The 24,257-nt window shown below is 45.3% G+C and overlaps 1 protein-coding gene across 1 annotated transcript in view; it reads right to left on the bottom strand.

Annotated features, from left to right (window-relative positions):
* Window positions 1-24,257, bottom strand: part of BACE2 (beta-secretase 2) — an 86,721-nt gene that overhangs the window by 24,589 nt on the left and 37,875 nt on the right. Inside the window, exons 3-6 of the mRNA XM_079921735.1 lie at window positions 11,098-11,314; window positions 7,718-7,846; window positions 6,233-6,367; window positions 4,183-4,284 (exon numbers count right to left, since the gene is read on the bottom strand). Of these exons, the coding sequence (XP_079777861.1) occupies window positions 4,183-4,284; window positions 6,233-6,367; window positions 7,718-7,846; window positions 11,098-11,314 (583 nt within the window). The remainder of the gene's footprint in view (window positions 1-4,182; window positions 4,285-6,232; window positions 6,368-7,717; window positions 7,847-11,097; window positions 11,315-24,257) is intronic.

Here is a 24,257-nt window from a genome sequence, read left to right as displayed (position 1 = left end):
GGAATGTTCGTGGGTAAAAAAATGAATGGCCGAGAATGCAGAATGTTTGTTCACCTGTGCCTCTCATCCGGGGACCAGAAGGGCAATGCCAACCATGCTTATCCACTAACTGCTGAATCTTCAAGTTAATTACAAATTACTTCTGTGCCTTCTCAGCAGGCCCAGTGAAGTTTCCAGAGCAGGCCTGCCCTGTTCCTGCCAGCTCCCTGAGGGAAGGACTATGTTGGATGTGTCTCTTTTAACACACCCAGCACACTGCGCTGCTCAGGTCAGAACTAGAGGAGCATGTGATGGGGCAGAGCTAGGAGGGCATGTGACAGGGTGGAGCTAGGTGGGCATGTGACAGGGTGGAGCTAGGAGGGCATGTGATGGGGGAGGAGCTAGGATGGCATGTGATGGGGCAGAGCTAGGAGGGCATGTGACAGGGTGGAGCTAGGTGGGCATGTGACAGGGCGGAGCTAGGAGGGCATGTGACGGGGAAGAGCTAGGAGGGCACGTGACAGAGGAGGACCTAGGAGGACATGTGATGGGGAGGAGCTAGGAGGGCATGTGACGGGGGAGGAGCTAGGAGGGCATGTGATGGGGAGGAGCTAGGAGGACATGTGATGGGGAGGAGCTAGGAGGGCATGTGACAGGGGAGGAGCTAGGAGGGCATGTGATGGGGAGGAGCTAGGAGGACATGTGATGGGGAGGAGCTAGGAGGACATGTGACAGGGGAGGAGCTAGGAGGGCATGTGATGGGAAGGAGCTAGGAGGGCATGTGACGGGGATGTGGGGTGGAGCTAGAAGAGTGTTGACTTGGAGGAAGGGGTATCTGTCAAGGTCCCCGAGGAAGAAGCACATGAGCTGAGTTGAGGGGCAGGTGGGCGTCGGGGAGATGTGGTGGGGAGAGCAGGCAGGGCACGGAACCTGTCCCACTAGACAACGTGATGGCCATGGAGGCTGGCGCTGAGGGCAGGAAGGGGCAGGAGACGAGGCTGGGAAGGACCTAGGGGCACCATCGTGCATTTATCAGAGATCATTCATCAGGGATCTGAGCGCTCTGGCACATGGGGTGGGATTAAGGCATCCAAGCAGGATTTGTGTAGGTCACTGGTTCTTTGAGTCTAACCTCCAAGGAATCAGCCTGGGCTAGACAGATGCATTTGAAAGTCAGTGACCAATGGGTGGGAAGTGATGGTGTGGCCATGGATGGGATCGCTTAGGAGAGGGTACAGGGAGAAGAGAGGGGCGTAGGACCCACCCTGAGAAAGGGAGCAGCAAAGGAGACCCCCATGAAGAGGAACACAGGCATTAGAAGAGGTCCTGGGAGGAGGGTGTTACGGAAGCTGAGAGAACAGGTAAGGAAGGTGAGCAGGGGTGCTGCAGAGGTCAAGGAAGATAGAAAGTGAGCAAACTGGGTGTCCCTGGACGAATACGGAGTGAGAGCTGCCTGCTCAGGGCCTCGCAGCCATGTGCCGCCGCCCTCGGGGCAGAGAACCGGGAGGAAGCTCGTGCGGTCTCTTCACCCATCACAGGTCCTCCACTGAAACTGTCAGTGCCGATTTGCAAAGTCTCTAATGCTGGCCTTCATAGGTTTGTACATTTTATGAGAAGGAAGCCAGTTTGAAATATGTATCACAAGGAAGGACCCCTCACTGGATGAGCTGAGAAGGGGTGGCGCAGTCATTTTGCTGGATTCCAGGAAAAGTGAAGCGTGGCTAGGGCTGCACGAGAGGGCACAGAGCTCCAATTTCCAGCTGAACAGTGAGGCTCAGAGGGGCCAAGTAACTTGCCTAAGAGGCACAGCTCGGGACTGGAAGGGGGACCGTCTGCCTCCAAAGAGGTGCTTACGAGTCTGGAAAGCCTCCCTGGGGGACAAGCCTTGTGTCCCGGGGGAGAGTTTGGACACTCAGATCATAGAGTTGAAAGCCAGAAGTCAATTTACAGGAGGTGTCTTCCTACTTCTGGGTCTTACAGAGGGAGAAGCACCGTGCCTGAGCTGACGAGGGGGCCACAGCTGGGCAGGAAGGAAGCCCAGGTCCCCGCCACACACAGAACTCCCCACCAGGCTCATTTAAAACTACAGACCCACATAGAGCACAGGGAACTAGATTCAATATCGTGCAATAACCTATAACGGAAAAGAATCTGAAAAAGAATACATATATATGTATAACTGGATCACTTTGCTGTACATCTGAAAGTAACACAACATTGCAAATTAACTATACTTCAATAATTAAAAAGAACTACGGACCTACAAACCATTCATTTCTAAAATGCCATCTGAAGAATCTGGGCCCAGAGACAGAGCCCGGCATCTGTATGGTGTTTAACTCCTCAAAGCCGGTCCTCTCCTAAGAAAGAAAACCCAAGCCAAGAGAGCCGGCTGAGATGAACCTGGCAGAGGGAGAGAACGCGCACGTCTCTGGTCCGCACACCATGAGACAGACAGCTCCCACCCTCGCTGAGCTTTCCCTGCTCCAGACAAACATTCTCCCCAGGCCTCTCCCTCCTGATGGAGGCATGAAATCAGAGGATAATTTTAGACCAGGCAGACAAATTTTGTACTCTCATTCCTTCTCGTGCTTTAATTACAGTCAGGCACTGCGGAACACGTGCTGTGCTGACCTCAGGGGTGCTAGCGCCCCTCTGCCACAGTCCTGCTGGTCCCCGCCAAAGTCACGGACTCTGCAGAAACCCAGGCTGGTCACGGGCTTGTTGGAGTCACACGCTGATGTTGCCAGGACGTCCTTGGGACGGCTGTAAAACACTCCTAGCTCAGAATAGCAAATCTGAGGGTGCTCATGTTAATTTCACTGAGGCCAGTTTTACTCTGAAGAAGGCAGCATATTGCCCTGCATTTCCAGCAGTCTGGTTTTCAGCCAGTTTTCTAAATTTAAGGCACTAAGAATGTGACCTGCCAGTTTTTTCTGATTCAGCAGATATTAGACACGCAGTGGACAAAAAAGGCAGTCCGCTGCTCCCTTGACCTTTCAGCTCACAAAGGACCTCGGTGTTGTTTCTTCCTGCTTTTTCCCATCTGCATTCTTTTGACTTGCCTGCTGTTCTTCTGACAGCACATTCAGACTTTTCAAGTTTGGGTCCAGGACAAGCAAAACCCTGCTCTTCCTTCCCCTGTCCTGCTGTCACCTGTAACAGAGCAACTGCTGTGCATCTCCTATCCATCATTCTTTGGATTTGGCCAGCCCGGTGGAGTTGTGGGACTGTCAGCCCCAACTGGGGTCACTGCCAATAGAAAGACTTTGTGTAGGAAACGCTCATTTTTGGTCACTTTGCCAGAGTGGCCCTGCATGAACAGATGCTTACGAAGACACCCACGAAGTCGAGAGAAACGTTTATCTTGTGTCGAGACAAACAGTAGTAGCACTGTGGTTTGGACATGAAATAGAAGCTCTTCTTGACCAAGCACATGGTGCCGGGCTTTTATGCCCGACCCTCCTCACAGTCCCACGACAAGAACACGGAGACGCTCAAGGGGCACAAGAGCCCTCTCCCGGCACTCAGCTAATAAGTGGCAGAAGCTATAGATGAAATTCAATTCCATCTGCCCTTTAAGGCTGCGGTCCTCCCACTTAATGCCCTGTGGTCTATCCTGTTGCCTTGAACTAACTGGAAAGTTGGGGTCACATTGGGAATACTGTTAACCAGGCCCTCAAAAGGCATGTTGTCCTTGACCATGATTTTAAGTGTATTTCAAAGCATGGCCATAAAAGAATTATTACATTGGTGGATTACCCTTTGTCTTCTGTGAATCTCATTCTTTTACAGAAGTAGGAATTACAATCCCAGCATAGCTCGGATGAAGGCCAAAAAAGGAGTACAATTTTTGGTTTGTTTTAAAGGCTACAAACATATTCCTGGTTTACTACTTACTTTACTATAGTATATTACCAAGTGGTTCTTTTCCCCCTGAGATTAAAAAAGTTACTATGCTAACTACGATGTTATTTGAAATACTAAAAAGTACTACACCTTCAGATCCAAGTCCTCTGAGGTTAAAGTGAAGGAATTATTTGCTGGTTAATATCAAAGAGTAAGACTGTGAACTTAATAAGTAATCATTAAAATAAAACCACCTCAAAATCCTCAGACGGAGACTGTTAGACTACGTGGCGGTATTCCCCAGTATGCGGTCATGACCTGGTGTGACCTCTGAGATCCATCCTGAGGACTCACCAGAGACGTGCGGGCCACTGCCTCGACCACGGCATCAAACACCTTCTGGGGCAGGCGCAGCAGTGTGGTGCCACTGTCCACGATGGCCTTGTCCGCGTTATACTAGAACGGGGAGAGGGGGTGGGGAGAAGGCACATGAGCGACAGGGCACCCACATCAGGGCACGGCTCCAGCCCGCCGTCACCGTGGATCTGTGATACACACGTTCGGCAGTCACGGTATCTCCTTGGTGGCTACAATTCATTTCATCTTCTCAGAACTTGGGAACGGAGAACTTCCTTGCCCAATGTTCTCATTATAGATAAAGAAACCGAGGCCAGGAAAGGGCAGTGACATTGACCGAAATCAGTGTGGCCAGATTCCGTCAGGGATCCTCCAAAGAGGGAAGACCCGTTTGTCTTCAGAGGTTGAAATGATACATTAAATGTCATTTATACAAATCATGAAAACTCAACTCTCTATTACCCTGCTAGTGGAGAAGGAGGAGGGAGGACAGTTTTTCCATAGATATCCCATATTTGCATTTAGAATGGAACCAAAGCCACCTTCAGCAAGAGAATCTCACACACACAGAGGCATTCCCAGCCCTGACCCCGCCTCTGTCATTCTTTATGTGGCCGAGTGGGAAGAATGGAGGTCAGTGGGCCAAGACCAGAGTAGTCACCCAACCTCTAGGGACATAACTGTATGAGCAAGGCTGCCCAGGAATGGAATGCGTCGTGGGCAATTTAATCCTCCTGCTTCTACGGCAAATCCATGAGCCGTATGACCGAATACACCAAGCAGGTCAAAAGGAAATAAGGATTTGTTTAGGTAGCAGGTGGGAGGAGTGAAGAATTTTGAGAAATTGAAATACAGCAACTGACTCATAGTTTTTCAAATGTAAAACGAATTTCAGTTTAGAAACAAAGTTAATTGAAATATAATCTAGTTTGTTCGCGCTTGTATGTGTAAGAAAAGCTCGCACACTGAAATGCTGGGTGGTGGGACGTTCTGGGTTTTGTTGTTTGCTCTATGTGGCAAGCTTGGCTGACTGTGGGGGGCAGAAAAGAACCAGGAATATGAGAATCAAACCTCCAAATAAATGCTTACACTCTCCAACACACACTCACACACAAACACATACACACACGCACACACACACGCGCGGAGTCGGTGCTTTCTTTTAGGCCCTCCCACCTGATTCTATCACTGGACTCTTCAATGGCAAGTAAATGCCTCTTGACAATAAACAGATTTGTGGACTTAGGACTGAGACACCACCCCAATGGAATGCACCATCCCTTTATCAAGCTTTGACTTGTTTTTTCAGAGGCATCTGTGTATATGAGAACTTATGGTACAACGTGATGGTTAAACTGAAAGGCAGTGATGACAGGTAAGAGTACAAGGAATGCTGATGAAATGCTGGTGGTTTTTGTAAACCATTCTGAAAATATTGTAGAGGACCAGGTCTCCCTCAGATCCTCATAATCACGTCATTATGTGCCACAAACAAGCCAAACTGCAGCGAGAGGGTGTGAACGAGGTTAACGAGAGATGTGGTTTCCCAGCTCTGCACGTGTGCCTCCTTCGAGCACCATCAAAAGCCATGCACATCTTTAGAGCACATGTTTCTTCGAGTGAGAACTGTATACTGGGGGGGAAGGGGGGTTAGCTGTGAATGGAGGATAAAGCTGATTTACTTTTGGTTTCATTTTGCTTATCTTTTAGTCCCACTTTACACTGATAAAACCCTGCTTACTTCTCGTTGTCCTGAACCGAGATCAGGGACCATCAGGCCAAGATGATATGGTTCTGGACAGTTCTCTTCACTCACCATTTCAGGCTAATTCCTCTCTATTAAGAGAAGCAGTTGAAAGGAAGCAATGTTTTTTGGGGGGGATCACTGGTATAAAATCATCTACAAAAAGGCCCTGTAACTTTTAACGTCATGAACTTTTGATTTATCTTGCAATGTAATGTACCCTCTGAGTTCACATTCAGGTCCCAGCTGTAATATTTAAGTGACCCAGGCACACACAGACAGGTAGACACAGTGCGGAAATACCTCTCTGCAGTCCAGGTTAAGGCTCTGACCTCCGATTTCCAATTTCAGAATTTCTATCTGGTAATACCACTCCTCCTTAATAGGGGTATACCAGATGTCTCCTTTGTACAAGGTTGGTTCAATTCCACCCAGGACCTGGGATGGAAGATATTTACAGGTATAAGAGAAAAAAATATACAGGCATGTAACAAGTTACACAGAGAAGCATGTTGTTATAAGGCAAAACTTCACTAGAATTAGTAATTTCAAGTTATTGGGATGTTATAAATAAATACATACACCTGAAAATTAAACAGGGAACATTCTGGGGCCATGTGTCCAAAGATCAAAGACTTTTGTACCCTAGTCTAATCAGGATGCTTTGATGGTTCCCTCATCTAAAGTTAGTACATACAGTTCCAGCTCCATGACACTGAGATCCCCACCCCTCCGGCCCCCGACCCCAGCCACTGGCAAAGAAATGCAATAAAATTGTAAACCATACAGACTGACAAAAATTTAGTTCCTCAGAAGACAGAGGATGACTTCCCGCCCCACACATTGGCATGGAAAGCAGAACAAAAGAGCTTCCCTAACCCAAACTTCATTTGCACATCTGTATAGCATCATCCCACAAATCCAGGCTACCCGCTCCCCTGAAAAGGTGATAAAAAAGGTGCTGAGAGCAGGTGTATTGTTATCAATCAGAGTAGATGAGCCTGCTTCTCATAGCTGGAGAGCAAAGGGGTCAACATCACCCACCCTGAGGGGGCCCCTTCATGGACATTCTCCCCATCACCTCCTACTTTAGATGTCTGGGTGCAGGGCCCATCAAAGGGACACTTGGGTTATGGCATGTTCACAGTGTTGATTCTGCTTCACTGTGTGTGTGCTGTGTATGTAAGTGGGTGTATGTAAGTATGTATGTGTATGTTTGTATAGCTGTGTATGTGTGTTCATGTGTGTATATGTATGTGTATATGTGTGGGGCTGTGTGCGTGTGTGCGTGTATTCAGAGCGAGAGAAAGGATGTACAGTTTTCCCCATCTCCCCACCAAATTTATGAAATCAGTCCTCTCCCGTTGATTCCCCTCCCCAGAGTAAGGCCCACCTGCCACCCCACCCCACTGGTCCTCATGTGCCCCTGCCACACCCAATCAGAACAGGTACCTTCCAAACAAACTTTTTTTAAAAAGCTTTAAAGGAATCTGACTAACTCAACTATACCCCAATTGGAAAAAAAAAAAAAAAGTATGGGAATAAAAAAAAATAAAGGAATTTGGGGAAGCAATGAGAATCATCTTATGAGCTGGCAGGATGATTAGGAAAGATAAAAATAAGAGCTAGTTTTATCCATTTTTAAGGGCTCTCAAACAAGGATTATTCATATCGGACAGTACCTATGTATGCCTACATGTCTAATATTTCTATCAGGGTCTTAATAAAGCAGAAAGAGCAGCCCCACTGATCTCTGATGTTCCCCCTTTAAAATGAAAAGATACCCACAAGACTACCTCCGTTGGTACCAGATCCAGCGACTGGCAATCCAGCCCCACACATCTGCATGGAGAAAACATTGGGGATCTTCGCTTGTGCCACGAGGGAATCAAAGAATGTCTCCAGAGAACTTGATGGCTGCGGGAGGGTTGGGAAAGAGCACAGCTGCTTCAGGACTCGCAGTGTAGACAAGGAGTGACCCCACGCAGGCACCAGGCATGGTATACAACATGGCATTTCTTTATATTTAATATTTTCAAGGCTAAGGAATAAACGAGCTTATGATTAAGTACACTGATTCAGAAACCTCCAACAGAACTCCCTAAGACTTGGTATTTTTCCTTTTGGGATGGTGGCTCTGTTGGAAAAATAAGATAGTATTTCCGGAAGCTGTTAAGAGGCTGCCCCATTTACCATCCTGACTGCCTTGTGAGGCAGGCGTGAGAAGATGTGGAAGTGGGTTACCCAGGTAGGTGGTGGATTCTAATCTTAGACAGTTCAGAGTAAGGAGAGAACAGTGTCTCCACGAGCTGCCTTTACAGCTTCAGAAAAAGTTTTTATTCACCCGTTTCAGCTGTAGTCGTCCATCATGCAAATGACAGGTGCCTGAATCATGAGGACAGGTCACATCCCAGATCCCGGACCCTGGGAGGTGGCTTAGCTCTGCCGGCTGTCTACTGAACTCTGGCAACCGGGAAAGGAACGATTCTATTCTCCTGCAGTTTAAAAGCTCGTTATTCCCCATTGCCGTATGTCAATAATGTCCTCTGTGCTTCTGTTACATGTAACCACACCTTCAGAGACCAGCTGTATTTCTCCAGGACTGAAAAGGAGGGATGGTCTGTGAGCAGGTCTTAGCTGGGGGTGGGTCACAGGTGCTGGTGGTCAGGAAGGAAGGTCATAGACCTATGTTTCGATTTTGGCTTTGACAACTGGGAGGGAGATTAGAGTTGGTTACTACGAATGGTTAGTTCTTGATGAAAACAACTGTAGCAGCAAAGATGCTCTTGGCATCTTCTGAGCATCTACGGTTCATATAAGGAAGGATTCTTTATAATCTGTAAGAACTGAAACTCTAATTCTAGAGGGAGTGAGAGGAGTGTTACCGGACAGACAGAAACCTTCCCATTTCTTTAGTTCCTTTGTGTTTGGCCTCCTGTCTGCCTCTTTCCCAGCCGCTGTGGACTCTCTTGCAGAATTCAGTACCATCTCTACATGTAACCTTGTCTAAATACTTTGTGTTTGGGTCAAGGAATGAGACAAAGCCCCCTTTTGAAACGGGCTGGGTCTGGTGATGACCCAGTCAGCGTCCACCTTCTTGAGAGGCAATGAGATAAAACACTGCCCGGAATTGAATCCTGGCTCCACCGCCCACCTGCTAACCGTGTGACTTGTCCCTTTGTTTCCTTATCTGTAAAATGGGGATCATAGTCGCATCCCAGGGCCTTCTGGGGCTTAAATGGGTCAGTTCACACAGAGTGCTTGGAATGGTGCCTGGCACACGGGATAGGATCTATTATTATTCTGTCAGGTCATTCTTCAGTAGGACTCGGGATCCTTTAAGGTTTAAAAGCACACAGCTGCCCAGGACCAGCCCAAGAGAACCTGATTCAGCAGGGATGCTGCTGGATGCGGGCAACTGTAGTGGGAGAGACCCCACAGGTGGTTCTGACCACATCCTCGATGAGAAGCACCTGGCATCGGCCGGGGGCCACCACACACTGTGACCCCACTGGGTGCTCGGGGAACCTATTTCAGAAACACCTTTGGGCCGCCAACCCAGACCGCCCTGCCAGTCCTGTTTCTAGCCGTGCTCCACTTCCTACAAATCCTGTTACTGTCTCCCCAAACCTAGGGAAGTGAAGACAATTGTTGGCAATCTTGGAATTTCATAGGTGAAAAGATAAAAAGTCATGTGGGGAGTCTGGACACCCAAAAGAACCCCCAAACAGTCTATTCTCAAGGAAGTTAGACATATTATTAATTCCAGATAATTTAGCTTTATGCTACCATCCTCTAAATAACCAGCATCAAATCGATCATACATCTTTTATTTTCAGAGTCACAAGAAGATGAAACATTTTGCCTGAGGTCACATCGTCTGTGAAAAGTATTGAGGAATATAAGTTGCTACAAGTTTGGGAACTCATGTTAAGCATTTCCTACAGTGCTGAGCTAAAAACACGGCTCCAGAAGCCATCTGGGCTCCGTAGAGGGGGCTCTGTGCTCTGACAGCCCTAGGCAAGGGGTAAACCTCTCTGACCCTCAGTCCACACATCTCTAAAATGGGGTAACAGGGGCCTACAAAGTCTGCCTTGTGGGGAGGTCTCAGACACCTTGCAATGGTCTCAGTAGGGCTTCACGGGCTATTTTTTGTCCTTGAGAAGCCGCAGTGTTGGGAAACGGCCCCTGCCTACTGGCCCATCTCCACCCCCTCACATCGCTGCCCTGCGTCGCTTGCTCGTAAACCTGAGCTGGAACAAATGTCCTTATGGAGAGAAAACAGGCCTTTCTGCACCCACGATTCTTTGTTCCACACTTAGCTCCTGCTCGAAGCCTAACTCTGAACGAGGAGGGGCCGCGCCGGGGTGCCCGTTTACAGGCCAGGAGGAGCAACCTCTCCTCAAGTGTATGCTAACCTGCCCTGGTCTCCCGGAGGCCCGGGGACGCACGGGTGTCGGATCCGCCTGCCCCTGGCATCCCTTCCGGGTGGACATTTCCCAGCCCACCTCACCCATCCTGCTCATGAACACACTTCCTCTGGGTGGGATCAAGGACAGATAACTGGAGAACATTCAATCCTGGCTTTCCCTGTTTTGTGAAGGTTCTGACGCTGAAGAGAGCGGGGGTCCCACCATCTCTCCTCGCTGCATCGCTAATTCCAGTGGCTGGCGATCCCCAGGGCGCGCTTGCAGGCTGTCTGTGCTCCCACTACAGAGTGAGGGGAAGGCAGCACGATGCTCTCTCTGCCTGGTGGGACACCTCTTCCTGCCGAGGTTCCAGTGTCACGTCTTTATGTGAATGTATGAATTTAATAAATGTGCTTACTCTTAATCCTGCCCAAATAAAACCCCCTAAACAAACACCATGATCAAACGGATTCAGCTTCTGTTAACACCTGTCAACTATACAAGTAAAATAAACGAAAGGCAAATGTAAAAAGTGATGCTATGACTGTACCTTGTAGGAAGGTTCAAAGAATGTCACCATTCATCTTAGATTTTAAAAATGCTTAGAGATAACCTTAATTGTGCGAACACTGATCTTTCAACCGTGTGATTCTCACTGACTGTCTCGGACAGCTGGACCCAACTGTTGGCCCCTCCAATGTCTGGCTTCAGAATCTTGTCCCATCACTTGATTTCCTTAGATCCACCCATGATTCTTACCTTGGCCAGGGTAGCATAAGCCAGTCCAAGTATCCCATTCCATTTAATCCCAGGCAAAAAGAAATTCTCTGACTCAAAGATGGTGGCAATGTTGACCAGAAACGAACTGTTGAAGCCTTTTGGGATGGTGACAACGTCCTCCCCAACGAAGCCAGTCCAACTCCCTTGCGTGTACTTCACGGTGACATCAAAGCCCTTGGGGCGGTAGGTGCTGGACCTGGAAAAAGAGAAGAGGCAGCGTGTCCTGTATCCCGTCCACCTGTCCCTGTTCTGACCACATGGCGATCATGGCTGCAAAGACAGCGGCCCTACGCCCAGAAGGTCTGCGTAAGCAATTCTTCATAATTAAGACTCCTCACGCTGACAAGATGACGTTTCCCATAAAAAATAATCGCTAACATTTGGGTAATGGCGTCTTCTGCACCACGCGTAAGGGAGCGCTGGGGTCAACGTGTAGCCCCGAATTTAATTCTTCCCTCCACCCGAGTCCTGCCCCGTAAGCCAGGTGTTGTACTTAAGTGCATTGGCCTGGGACGCCGCAACTGGATGTGGGCTGCCTGGCCCTCTGGCTCTGCGGGAACCCTGCACTGCTACTCTGTGACAAAGGGAGGGGCTGGCAGCCCAGAAAGAGGGGCCACCAGCTTGTGGCCTGGGGTTCAGATTCACACAAACAGCCAACGGGATGAATAAAGATCAAGCCACACCCCCCCAGTGCCAGGGCTGTCCCTCCTCAGGGCCCGCACGACCTCCTGGTGTCACAGGTTCCTTCTCAAGGTCGTCCCTGTGCCCCAAGCTGATTATACTCATATCAAAACATGAAGGAGGATGCTGATGACAAGTCACTGTGACAACCCCACAACCCCTAAGGGTAAGAGTTACTGAAACAGAATAACATGAACAAGACGGGACAATGGGTGTGTGGGGGGGGAGATGGAAATCCTGCTCTCGGGATTTCAGAGACAGGCAGTAAACAAATGAACCCCTAGAATTCCAGGCGATGATAGAGTGATGAGTCACCCAGAGAAGAGAGCAGGGTGAGGGGAGGGTGGTCACTGAAGCCTCTCTGAAAGAGGACATTTGGGTAAGACCTGCCTGAAGACAACAAGCTATGGGGCTATCTGGGGAGGGGCAGCCTGGAGAGAGAACAGTAGGTGTCAAGGTCCTGGGGTGTCCAATCCTGTGAGGTCATTCTTACACCTAATTGAGCTTGAAAACTCTGTTGACTAGAGGCAGGAACCCAAGGGGCATCTCTGAGCAAATATCTGGGCATTCAAACCAGGCTTCCCCTAGGAAAATGATCAGATTCCTAAGAGAAGTGTCAAATCACCAAATCTATCCTTGTAAAGTGTTCCTGTTTGTCTGCAGTTTTCATTTCATTTTGTTTTAATACGAAATCTCTGAACATTAATACATGTTACTAAGTGTTTGCTACAGGAGTATATGAATTTGCTGTATGGATTATATGGTCTTTTTGGGAGTCAGGGAGAAAGTTAAGTCAGGGATGATATGACTTTTTTTCGATACATCTCATAAGCTTTAAAAATGGTAACAGTCTTTAATTCAGTAATTGTACTTCTGAGAATCTGATCCTAAGAAAAACACCCATGACGCAAACAGAGATTCATGAACAAAGACAGTCATTATGTTTTACTTATAACAGCAAACAGTTGGAAACAACCTAAATGCACAGTAAAAAGGAAATAGTTTAGTAAATTATGGTACATCCGTATGATGTACCTGAAAAATGCTGTTGAGTAAGACAATGACAATGACACAGTAAAAAAATAAGGTAAAAGAAACATTTGTATATGTGGCAGAATCTTCTTCAAAAAATTTAATACATTCCGACATTAGCAGTGCTACCTCTGGGTGGTGGGGTTTTGTAGGGGAAACTCTCATTCTTGTGGTTAGATCCTTCCATATTTTCTGCATATATAACTTTTTATAATCAGGGAAAATAGGTTATTTTTAAAATGTCTGGCAGACACATTTTGGAGAAATTTAATTTATTCTAACTTCATAATGGGATATGAAATATGAAGAATATTTAATCTTAACATTTTCTGACTACTTTAGCTAACTCCACCATGATCTTAAAAAGAGAGCAGCATTAAGTGAACATTTTACGTCCAGACGTCTTCTGACAAGGGCAGGCACAGACCGAAAAGTAAGTGGGGATGCACCCCGGGCACATGGAGCTCTAAGGGACCCATCAGAAGTTATACGTATAAAGCGCGTAGCAGGTCACTGAAATGCAGGCACTTGAGGGTTGGTGTTTTAGTGCCAAGTTTTAGTGCCAACATCAATTCAGTGACGATGCCTGGCACACAGCAGGGACTGCACACGTTTAGGATGAAAAGCAATTAAAATACTAAATTGTCAGTCCCTTTTGACAATTTGGGGTCATTCCATAAGTTTAAAACTGCACTACTGCTGGGGGTATAGATCAGTGGTAGAGCATTTGACTGCAAAACACTACGGCTAATGGAAGAGGCTAATTATTTTGAAAGGCTTAGAGAATGTAATCTAGCACAGGGTTGGCAAACTTTTTCTGTAAAGGGCCAGAGAACAAATCTTTCAGGTTTTGCGGGTCACATGATTTCTGTTACTACTCCACTCTGCTAGTGAAGAAGCAGCCACAGACGACAGATAAACAAACGTGTGTCTGTGTTCCAATAAAACTTTATTTACAAAAACAGGCAGCAGGTTGGATGTGGCCTGTCAGCCCTAGTTTGCCAACTCCTGATCTAGAAGATTATTATCTCCCCAAATATTCTATAGTACCATAACTTCCTTTGGAGAAGTTTTTTTTTTTTTTTTTACTCTGTCCAGACTACAGAAAACTCATTAGAATCTGCCAGTTACTGATAAGATGGACCAGGCTGACCAGCTAAGTAGCACGTCCTCTGCAGTGTACTGACCAGCTTGCTATTTCCCTCATGGGCGAACATTCTGGATGTTTCGGTGCCATTTACAGAGAGACGAGAGGCAGCTGGAGTTACACTGCCTGCAGGCAAATAGTACTTCAACCACTTAGGAGCCATGTGTGACCTTAAGTCAAGTTAATTAACTCTCTGGACCTCGGTTTCCTCAACTAAAAAGTCGGGACAAGTACAGTACCATACCTCATGGGGTTAATATTAAGAGAGTTAATACTGTAAACCATTTAGAACAAAACCCTGGAACACAGCAGGTACACAACAAACACAGCTGCTATTATTATAATTATCTAATCACTTGCTACCTTTATTCAATCTATGGACTGCTATTAGAAAACGTAAGATATTTTTTCTAGAAAATGTTCCTATAGAGATACTCTTTCTGAATATCCCAAACTGTCTCATTCTGAAGTCCAACAACCTCCAGGAAAAGAGGCAAGTCTTGGGTAAGATTTGGTTAAAACGATCCAGGGAGGGGAGGAACCTTCTAGGTTTCTAAAAGATGGAGCTCTTCTGTGCTCTGGACCAGGGCTGTCCAATAGAACGTCTGCAATGACAGAAATATTCTCTACCTATGCTTCCAATACAGTAGCCACAGGTGGCTACAGAGCACCTGAAATGTGACTGTAGATCTTCCTCAACATACGATGGGGTTACATCCTGATAAACCCTTGTAAGTTGAAATTATCATTAAGTTGAAAATGCATTTGATATACCTAACCTACTGAACACCCTAGCTTAGCCTAGCCTACCTTAGCCATGCTCAGAACACTTATATTAGCCTACAGTTGGGCAAAACCATCCAACACAAAGCCTATTTTATAATAAAATATTGAATATCTCCTGTAAGTTATTGAATATTATACTGAAAGTGAAAAACAGAGTGGTTGTCTGCGTCCAGCATGGTTATCAGTGTGTAGCTCTTCACCCTCATGGCTGTGCGGCTGACAGGGAGCTATGGCTGCCGCTGCCCAGCATCACAAGAGAGGATCGTCCAGCATATTGCTAGCTTGGGAGAAGATCAAAATTCAGAATTCAAAGTACAGTTTCTACTGAACGTGCATTGCTTTTGCACCGTGGTCAAGGTGAAAAATCATCAGTCAAACCATCATAAGTCCGGGACCGTCTGGACAGTTTGACTAAAGAATGACTCTTTATTTAACATTAATTAATTTTAGCCACAAGTACCTTCAAGATGGTGAAGGAGTAAGACGTGGAGATGCCCTTCCTCCCCACAGATACATCAGAACTACATCTACATGTGGAACAGCTCCTACAGAACACCTACTGAACGCGGGCAGAAGACCTCAGACCTCCCAAAAGGCAAGAAACTCCCCACGTACCTGGGTAGGGCAAAAGAAAAAGAAAAAACAGAGACAAAAGGATAGGGATGGGACCTGCACCAGTGGGAGGGAGCTGTGAAGGAGGAAAGGTTTCCACACACTAGGAGCCCCTTCGTGGGCGGAGACTGCGGGTGGTGGAGGGGGGAGCTTCGGAGCCACGGAGGAGAGCGCAGCCAAAAGGGTGCGGAGGGCAAAGCGGGGAGATTCCCGCACAGAAGATCGGTGCCGACTGGCACTCACCAGCCCGAGAGGCTTGTCTGTTCACCCACGGGGCGGGCGGGGCTGGGAGCTGAGGCTCGGGCTTCAGTCGGATCGCGAGGAGACGACTGGGGTTGGCGGCGTGAACACAGCCTGAAGGGGGCCAGTGCGCCACAGCTAGCTGGGAGGGAGTCCGGGGAAAAGTCTGGAGCTGCCGAAGAGGCAAGAGACGTTTTCTTGCCTCTTTGTTTCCTGGTGCGCGAGGAGAGGGGATTAAGAGCGCTGCTTAAAGGAGCTGCAGAGCCGGGCGTGAGCCGCAGCTAACAGCGCAGACTCCAGAGACGGGCATGAGATGCTAAGGCTGCTGCTGCCGCCACCAAGAAGCCTGTGTGCGAGCACAGGTCACTCTCCACACCTCCCCTCCTGGGAGCCTGTGCAGCCCACCACTAACAGGGTCCCGGGATCCAGGGACAACTTCCCCGGGAGAACGCACAGCGTGCCTCAGGCTGGTGCAACGTCACACCGGCCTCTGCCGCTGCAGGATCGCCCCGCATCTGCACCCCTCCCTCCCCCCGGCCTGAGTGAGCCAGAGCCCCCGAATCAGTGGCTCCTTTAACCCCGTCCTGTCTGAGCGAAGAACAGACGCACTCCAGCGACCTACACGCAGAGGCGGGGCCAAATCCAAAGCTGAGCCCCGGGAGCTGTGCGAACAAAGAAGAGAAAGGGAAATCTCTCCCAGCAGCCTCAGGAGCAGCGGATTAAATCTCCACAATCAACTTGATGTACCTGCGTCTGTGGAATACCTGAATAGACAACGAATCAGCCCAAAATTGAGGTGGTGGACTTTAGGAGCAACTGTAGACTTGGGGTTTGCTTTCTGCATCTAATTTGTTCCTGGTTTTATGTTTATCTTAGTTTATTTTTTAGTGTTTGTTATCATTGGTGGATTCCTTTATTGGTTTGGTTGCTCTCTTTTTCTTTTTAAATTAATTTTTTTATTTTAATATATTTTTAAAACATTTTATTTTAGTAACTATTTTCTTTTATTATTTTTTTCTTTCTTTCTTTCTTTTTTCTCCCTTTTCTTCTGAGCCATGTGGCTGACAGGGTCTCAGTGCTCCAGCCGGGTGTCAGGCCTGAGCCTCTGAGGTGGAGAGCTGAGTTCAGGACTTTGGGCCACCAGAGACCTCCCAGCCCCATGTAATATCAATCAGCGAGAGCTCTACCAGAGATCCCCGTCTCAATGCTAAGACCCAACTCCACTCAACGACCAGCAAGCTCCAATGCTGTACACCCCATGCCAAACAACTAGCAAGACCGGAGGACAACCCCACCCATTAGCAGAAAGGCTGCCTAAAATCATAATAATTTCACAGACACCACAAAACACACCACCGGACACAGTCCTACCCACCAGAAAGACAAGATCCAGCCTCATCCACCAGAACACAGGCACTAGTCCCCTTCACCAGGAAGCCTACACAACCCACTGAACCAACCTTAGCCACTGGGGACAGACACCAAAAACAACATGAACTATGAACCTGCAGCCTGCACAAAGGAGACCCCAAACACAGTAAGTTAAGCAAAATGAGAAGACAGAAATATGCAGCAGATGAAGGAGCAAGGTAAAAACCCACCAGACCAAACAAATGAAGAGGAAATAGGCAGTCTACCTGAAAAAGAATTCAGAGTACTGATAGTAAAGATGATCCAACATCTTGAAATAGAATGGAGAAAATACAAGAAACATTTAACAAGGACCTAGAAGAACTAAAGAGCAAACAAACAATGACGAACAACACAATAAATGAAATTAAAAATTCTCTAGAAGGAGTCAATAGCAGAATAAATGAGGCAGAAGAACAGAAAAGTGACCTGGAAGGTAAAATAGTAAAAATAACTACCGCAGAGCAGAATAAAGAAAAAAGAATGAAAAGAATTGAGGACAGTCTCAGAGACCTCAGGGACAACATTAAGCGCACCAACATTCAAATTATAGGGGTCCCAGAACAAGAAGAGAAAAAGAAAGGGTCTGAGAAAATATTTGCAGAGATTATAATTGAAAATTTCCCTAACATGAGAAAGGAAATAGTCAATCAAGTCCAGGAAGAGCAGAGAGTCCCATACAGGATAAATCCAAGGAGAAACACGCCAACACATATTAATCAAACTATCAAAAATTAAATACAAAGAAAAAATATTAAAAGGAGCAAGGGAAAAGTAACAAATAACATACAACGGAATCCCCATAAGGTTAACAGCTGATCTTTCAGCAGAAACTCTGCAAGCCAGAAGGGAGTGACAGGACATATTTAAAGTGATGAAAGGGAAAAGCCAAGACTACTCTACCCAGCAAGGATCTCATTCAGATTCGACAGGGAAATTAAAACCTTTACAGACAAGCAAAAGTTAAGAGAATTCAGCACTGCCAAGTAGCTTTACACCAAATGCTAAAGGCATTTCTCTAGGCAGGAAACACAAGAGAAGGAAAAGACCTACGAAAACAAACCCAAAACAATTAAGAAAATGGTAATAGCAACATACATATCAATAACTACCTTAAATGTAAATGGATGAAATGCTCCAACCAAAAGACATAGACTGGCTGAATGGATACAAAAACAAGACCCATATATATGCTGTCTACAAGAGACCCACTTCAGACTTAGGGACACATACAGACTGGAAGTGAGGGGATGGAAAAAGATATTCTATGCACATGGAAATCAAAAGAAAGCTGCAGTAGCAATTGTCCTATCAGACAAAATAGACTTTAAAATAAAGACTATTACAAGAGACAAAGAAAGACACTACATAATGATCAAGGGATCAATCCAAGAAGAAGACATAACAATTGTAAATATTTATGCACCCAACATAGGAGCACCTCAATACATAAGGCAAATGCTAACAGCCATAAAAGGGGAAATCGACAGTAACACAATCATAGTAGGGGACTTTAACACCCCACTTTCAACAATGGACAGATCTTCCAAAATGAAAATAATTAAGGAAATACAAGCTTTAAATGATACATTAAACAAGATGGACTTAATTGATATTTATAGGACATTCCATCCAAAAACAACAGAATACACTTTCTTTTCAAGTGCTCATGGAACAGTCTCCAAGATAGATCATATCTTGGGTCACAAATCAAGCCTTGGTAAATTTAAGAAAACTGAAATCGTATCAAGTATCTTTTCCAACCACAGCGCTATGAGACTAGATATCAATTACAGGAAAAAAACTGTAAAAAATACAAACACATGGAGGCTAAACAATACACTACTAAATAACCAAGAGATCACTGAAGAAATCAAAGAGGAAATCAAAAAATACCTAGAAACAACTGACAATGAAAACACGATGACCCAAAACCTATGGGATGCAGCAAAAGCTGATCTAAGAGGGAAGTTTATAGCAATACAATCCTACCTTAAGAAACAAGAAAAACCTCACATAAACAACCAAACGTTACACCTAAAGAAATTAGAGAAAGAAGAACAAAAAACCCCAAAGTTAGCAGAAGGAAAGAAATCATAAAGATCAGATCAGAAATAAATGAAAAAGAAATGAAGGAAACGATAGCAAATATCATTAAAACTAAAAGCTGGTTCTTTGAGAAGATAAACAAAATTGATAAACCATTAGCCAGACTCATCAAGAAAAAATGGGAGAAGACTCAAATCAATAGAATTAGAAATGAAAAAGGAGAAGTAACAACTGACACTACAGAAATACAAAGGATCATGAGAGATTACTACAAGCAACTTCATACCAATAAAACGGACAAACTGGAAGAATTGGACAAATTGTTAGAAAAGCACAACCTTCCCAGACTGAACCAGGAAGAAATAGAAAATATAAACAGACCAATCACAAGCACTGAAATTGAGACTGTGATTAAAAATCTTCCAACAAACAAAAGCCCAGGACCAGATGGCTTGACAGGCGAAATCTATCAAACATTTAGAGAAGAGCTAACACGTATCCTTCTCAAACTCTTCCAAAATATAGCAGAGGGAGGAACACTCCCAAACTCATTCTACAAGTCCACCCTGATAACCAAAACCAGACATGTCACAAAAAAAGAGAAGTACAGGCCAATATCTCTGATGAACATATATGCAAAAATCCTTAACAAAATGCTAGCAAACAGAATCCAACAGCACATTAAACAGATCACACACCATGATCAAGTGGGGTTTATCCCAGGAATGCAAGGATTCTTCAATATATGCAAATCAATCAATGTGATACACCATATTAACAAACTGAAGGAGAAAAACCATACAATAATCTCAATAGATGCATAAAAAGCTTTCAACAGGGCTTCCCTGGTGGTGCAGTGGTTGAGAGTCCACCTGCCGATGCAGGGGACACGGGTTCGTGCCCCGGTTCGGGAAGATCCCATGTGCTGCGGAGCGCCTGGGCCCGTGAGCCATGGCCGCTGAGCCTGCGCGTCTGGAGCCTGTGCTCCACAACAGGAGAGGCCATAACAGTGAGAGGCCCGCATACCGCAAAAAAAAAAAAAAAAAAAAAAAGCTTTCAACAAAATTCAACACCCATTTATGATAAAATCTCTTCAGACAGGAGGCACAGAGGGGACTTACCTCAACATAATAAAGGCCATATATGACAAAACCACAGCCAACATCGTTCTCAATGGTGAAAAACTGAAACCATTTCCTCTAAGATCAGGAAGAAGACAAGGTTGCCCACTCTCGTCACTATTATTCAACATAGCTTTGGAAGTTTTAGTCACAGCAATCAGAGAAGAAAAAGAAATAAAAGGAATCAAAATCGGAAAATAAGAAGTAAAACAGTGTCTTCCCTGGTGGCGCAGTGGTTAAGAATTCGCCTGCCAGTGCAGGGGACATGGGTTCAAGCCCTGGTCTGGGAAGATGCCACATGTCGTGAAGCAACTAAGCCCGTGTGTCACAATGACTGAGCCTGCACTCTAGAGCCTGTGAGCCACAACTACTGAAGCCCACGTGCTGCAACTACTGAAGCCCGTGTGCCTAGAGCCTGTGCTCCGCAACAAAGAGAAGCTACCACAACGAGAAGCCCACGCACCGCAACGAAGAGTAGCCCCTGCTCACTGCAACTAGAGAAAGCCCACACGCAGCAACGAAGACCCAACACAGCCAAAAATAAATAAAAATAAATAAATTTAAAGAAGTAAAATTGTCACTGTTTGCAGATGACATGATACTATACATAGAGAATCCTAAAGATGCTACCAGAAAACTACTAGAGCTAATCAATGAATTTGGTAAAGTAGCAGGATACAAAATTAATGCACAGAAATCTCTTGCATTCCTATACACTAATGATGAAAAATCCTAAAGAGAAATTAAGGAAACACTCCCATTTACCACTGCAACAAAAAGAATAAAATATCTAGGAATAAACCTACCTAAGGAGACAAAAGACCTGTATGCAGAAAATTATAAGACACTGATGAAAGAAATTAAAGATGATACAAACAGATGGAGAGATATACCATGTTCTTGGATTGGAAGAATCAACAGTGTGAAAATGACTATACTGCCCAAAGCAATCTACAGATTCAATGCAATCCCTATCAAACTACCAATGGCATTTTTCATAGAACTAGAACAAAAAACTTCACACTTCGTATGGAAACACAAAAGACCCCGAATAGCCAAAGCAATCTTGGGAAAGAAAACCAGAGCTGGAGGAATCAGGCTCCCTGACTTCAGACCATACTACAAAGCTACAGTAATCAAGACAGTATGGTACTGGCACAAAAACTGAAATATAGGTCAATGGAACAGGATAGAAAGCCCAGAGATAAACTCATGCACATATGGTCACCTATTTTTGACAAAGGAGGCAAGGACATACCACGGAGAAAAGACAGCCTCTTCAATAAGTGGTGCTGGGAAAACTGGACAGCTACATGTAAAAGAATGAAATTAGAACACTGCCTAACACCATACACAAATATAAACTCAAAACGGATTGAAGACCTAAATGTAAGGCTAGACACTATAAAACCCTTAGAGGGAACCTTATAGGCAGAACACTCTATGACATAAACACTCTATGACATAAATCACAGCAAGATCCTTTTCAACCCACCTCCTAGAGAAATGGAAGTAAAAACAAAAATAAACAAATGGGACCTAATGAAACTTACATGCTTTTGCACAGCAAAGGAAAACATAAACAAGACGAAAAGACAACCCTCAGAATGGCAGAAAATATTTGCAAACAAAGAAACTGACAAAGGATTAATCTCCAAAATATACAAGCAGTTCATGCAGCTCAATATCAAGAAAACAAACAACCCAATCCAAAAATGGGCAGAAGACCTAAATAGACATTTCTCCAAAGAAGATATACAGATTGCCAACAAACACATGAAAGAATGCTCAACATCACTAATCATTAGAGAAATGCAAATCAAAACTACAATGAGGTATCACCTCACACCCATCAGAATGGCCATCATCAAAAATCTACAAACAATAAATGCTGGAGAGGGTGTAGAGAAAAGGGAACCCTCTTGCACTGTTGGTGGAAATGTAAATTGATACAGCCACTATGGAGAACAGTATGGAGGTTCCTTAAAAAACTAAAGATAGAACTACCATAAGACCCAGCAATCCCACCACTGGGCATATACCCTGAGAAAACCATAATTCAAAAGGAGTCATGTATTACAATATTCACTGCAGCTCTATTTAAAATAGCCAGGACATGGAAGCAACCTAAGTGTCCATCGACAGATGAATGGATAAAGAAGATGTGGCACATATATACAATGGACTATTAGCCATAAAAAGAAACAAAAGTGAGTTATTTGTAGTGAGGTGGATGGACCTAGAGTCTGTCATACAGAGTGAAGTAAGTCAGAAAGAGAAAAACAAATACTGTATGCTAACACATATATATGGAATCTAAAAAAAAAAAAAATGGCTCTGAAGAACCTAGGGGCAGGACAGGAATAAAGATGGAGATGTAGAGAGTGGACTTGAGGACACGGGGAGGGGGGAGGGTAAGCTGGGACGAAGTGAGAGAGTGGCATGGACATATATACAATACCAAAGGTAAAATAGATAGCTAGTGGGAAGCAGCCGCATGGCACAGGGAGATCAGCTCGGTGCTTTGTGACCACCTAGGGGGGTGGGATAGGGAGGGTGGGAGGGAGATGAAAGAGGGAGGAGATATGGGGATATATGTATACGTATAGCTGATTCACTTTGTTATACAGCAGAAACTAACACAACAATGTAAAGCAATTATACTCCAATACAGATGTTAAAAAAATTTTTAATAGCCACATGTGACTAGTAGCTACCCTTGTAGAAAGCACAGTTCCAGATAATGTGAGAAAAAAGTAATTCTTAGCTCGTATTCACTGGGCCCCTCGAACTAAACCTAAACCTCAAAGAATAGAAACCCCAGAGATGAACCATAAGCAATTCTGAGGGTCATTAATGTATAGTTTCCAGGAGCAGACTTTTTTAAAAAGTGCACTCCTCCATCTTTATGTTCTAACATCCCATCTCTTGGGCACTAAAATGCTTTGGCTCTCAACTGTTCTGCATATTAATTAACTATGTGGAGAGCGAACCCCAGATCGACTGCTCCTTTGCAGTATCAATTCTGGGTGCACAGAAACAGCCATCCAGGAAGGATGTGAGTAGCCAGGAAAAAGTCCACTCACAGCAATAAAATCACTTTGAACCAAATTCAGGGGACATTCTGCCTCTGATAAGAGTGTTCAGGGAATGCAGGACTGAAAAGTGAAATCAATCGAACTGACGAGAAAAGAACCACAGAACATTTTATTATTTTAAAGAAACCCAGAGAACATACAGTGAAAAGGTGAAAGGGCAGAATTCAAAAGAGTTGAATCCTGGGGTCGGCTCTGGTTCCCGCAAGCCACCCCACGCAGGGAATGCTGAGTCTCCTGGAAAACTCTGCCCAGAGACTTCCCCGGGGCTCTTCCACACATTTCACAGTTCTGGGTCTACCTTTGGGGATAGCTGGCCTGGACCGGGTGACCAGATACCCATTTTGCTCTTCTAAGGTCTGGAAGTGACCAGATCAGAGTAAACGGGGCCACTGACAGCCCAGGGACTTCCATCCATCCTGGAGCGTCATCAACGTCCTCGCCAATGGCAAATGCTTCAGGGCTCCAATATGGCAAGACCTCTCCTGGACAGGCAAGCAATGGGCAGGCTCAAGAAATTATCTAAATAATCAGGCAAAAATGTCTGTCATCAGCACATGGAAAGATGAGGCACTGGGTCTCAAGGCTCCAGTTCAGCCTCCTTAAGGAAATTAGCTGGTAATTTTCTAGTATCCCAATTCTACTTACAAGCATCAGTTGAGGACAAGAAATTGCTCTCTTGCCACAGTTACTCTGTGGGCTTCACCCCAGATGGAGTATAGGAGGAGGAAGCTTTTTAATGAAAATAGACTTAATTTCCTGAAAAGATTAGTATAAGGTCAGGGGGAATGAGTCTTTTGACTCTCTCATGAAGCCAATTGACTGGAGGCTATTTTACTCGCTAAAAAAGAAGTACATCTAAAAAAAATACATGATAGTCTTTTTGCTATATAGTAATTCATTGGAACATTCACCAACATGAAAAGAGGGCTTCTGGTGGGACAAAGCTACACAAATGACTAATGG

This window comes from Stenella coeruleoalba (genome assembly GCF_951394435.1).
Source record: "Stenella coeruleoalba genome assembly, chromosome: 5".
Taxonomy (NCBI): Eukaryota; Metazoa; Chordata; class Mammalia; order Artiodactyla; family Delphinidae; genus Stenella; species Stenella coeruleoalba.
This window is presented reverse-complemented; position numbering and strand designations above follow the sequence as displayed.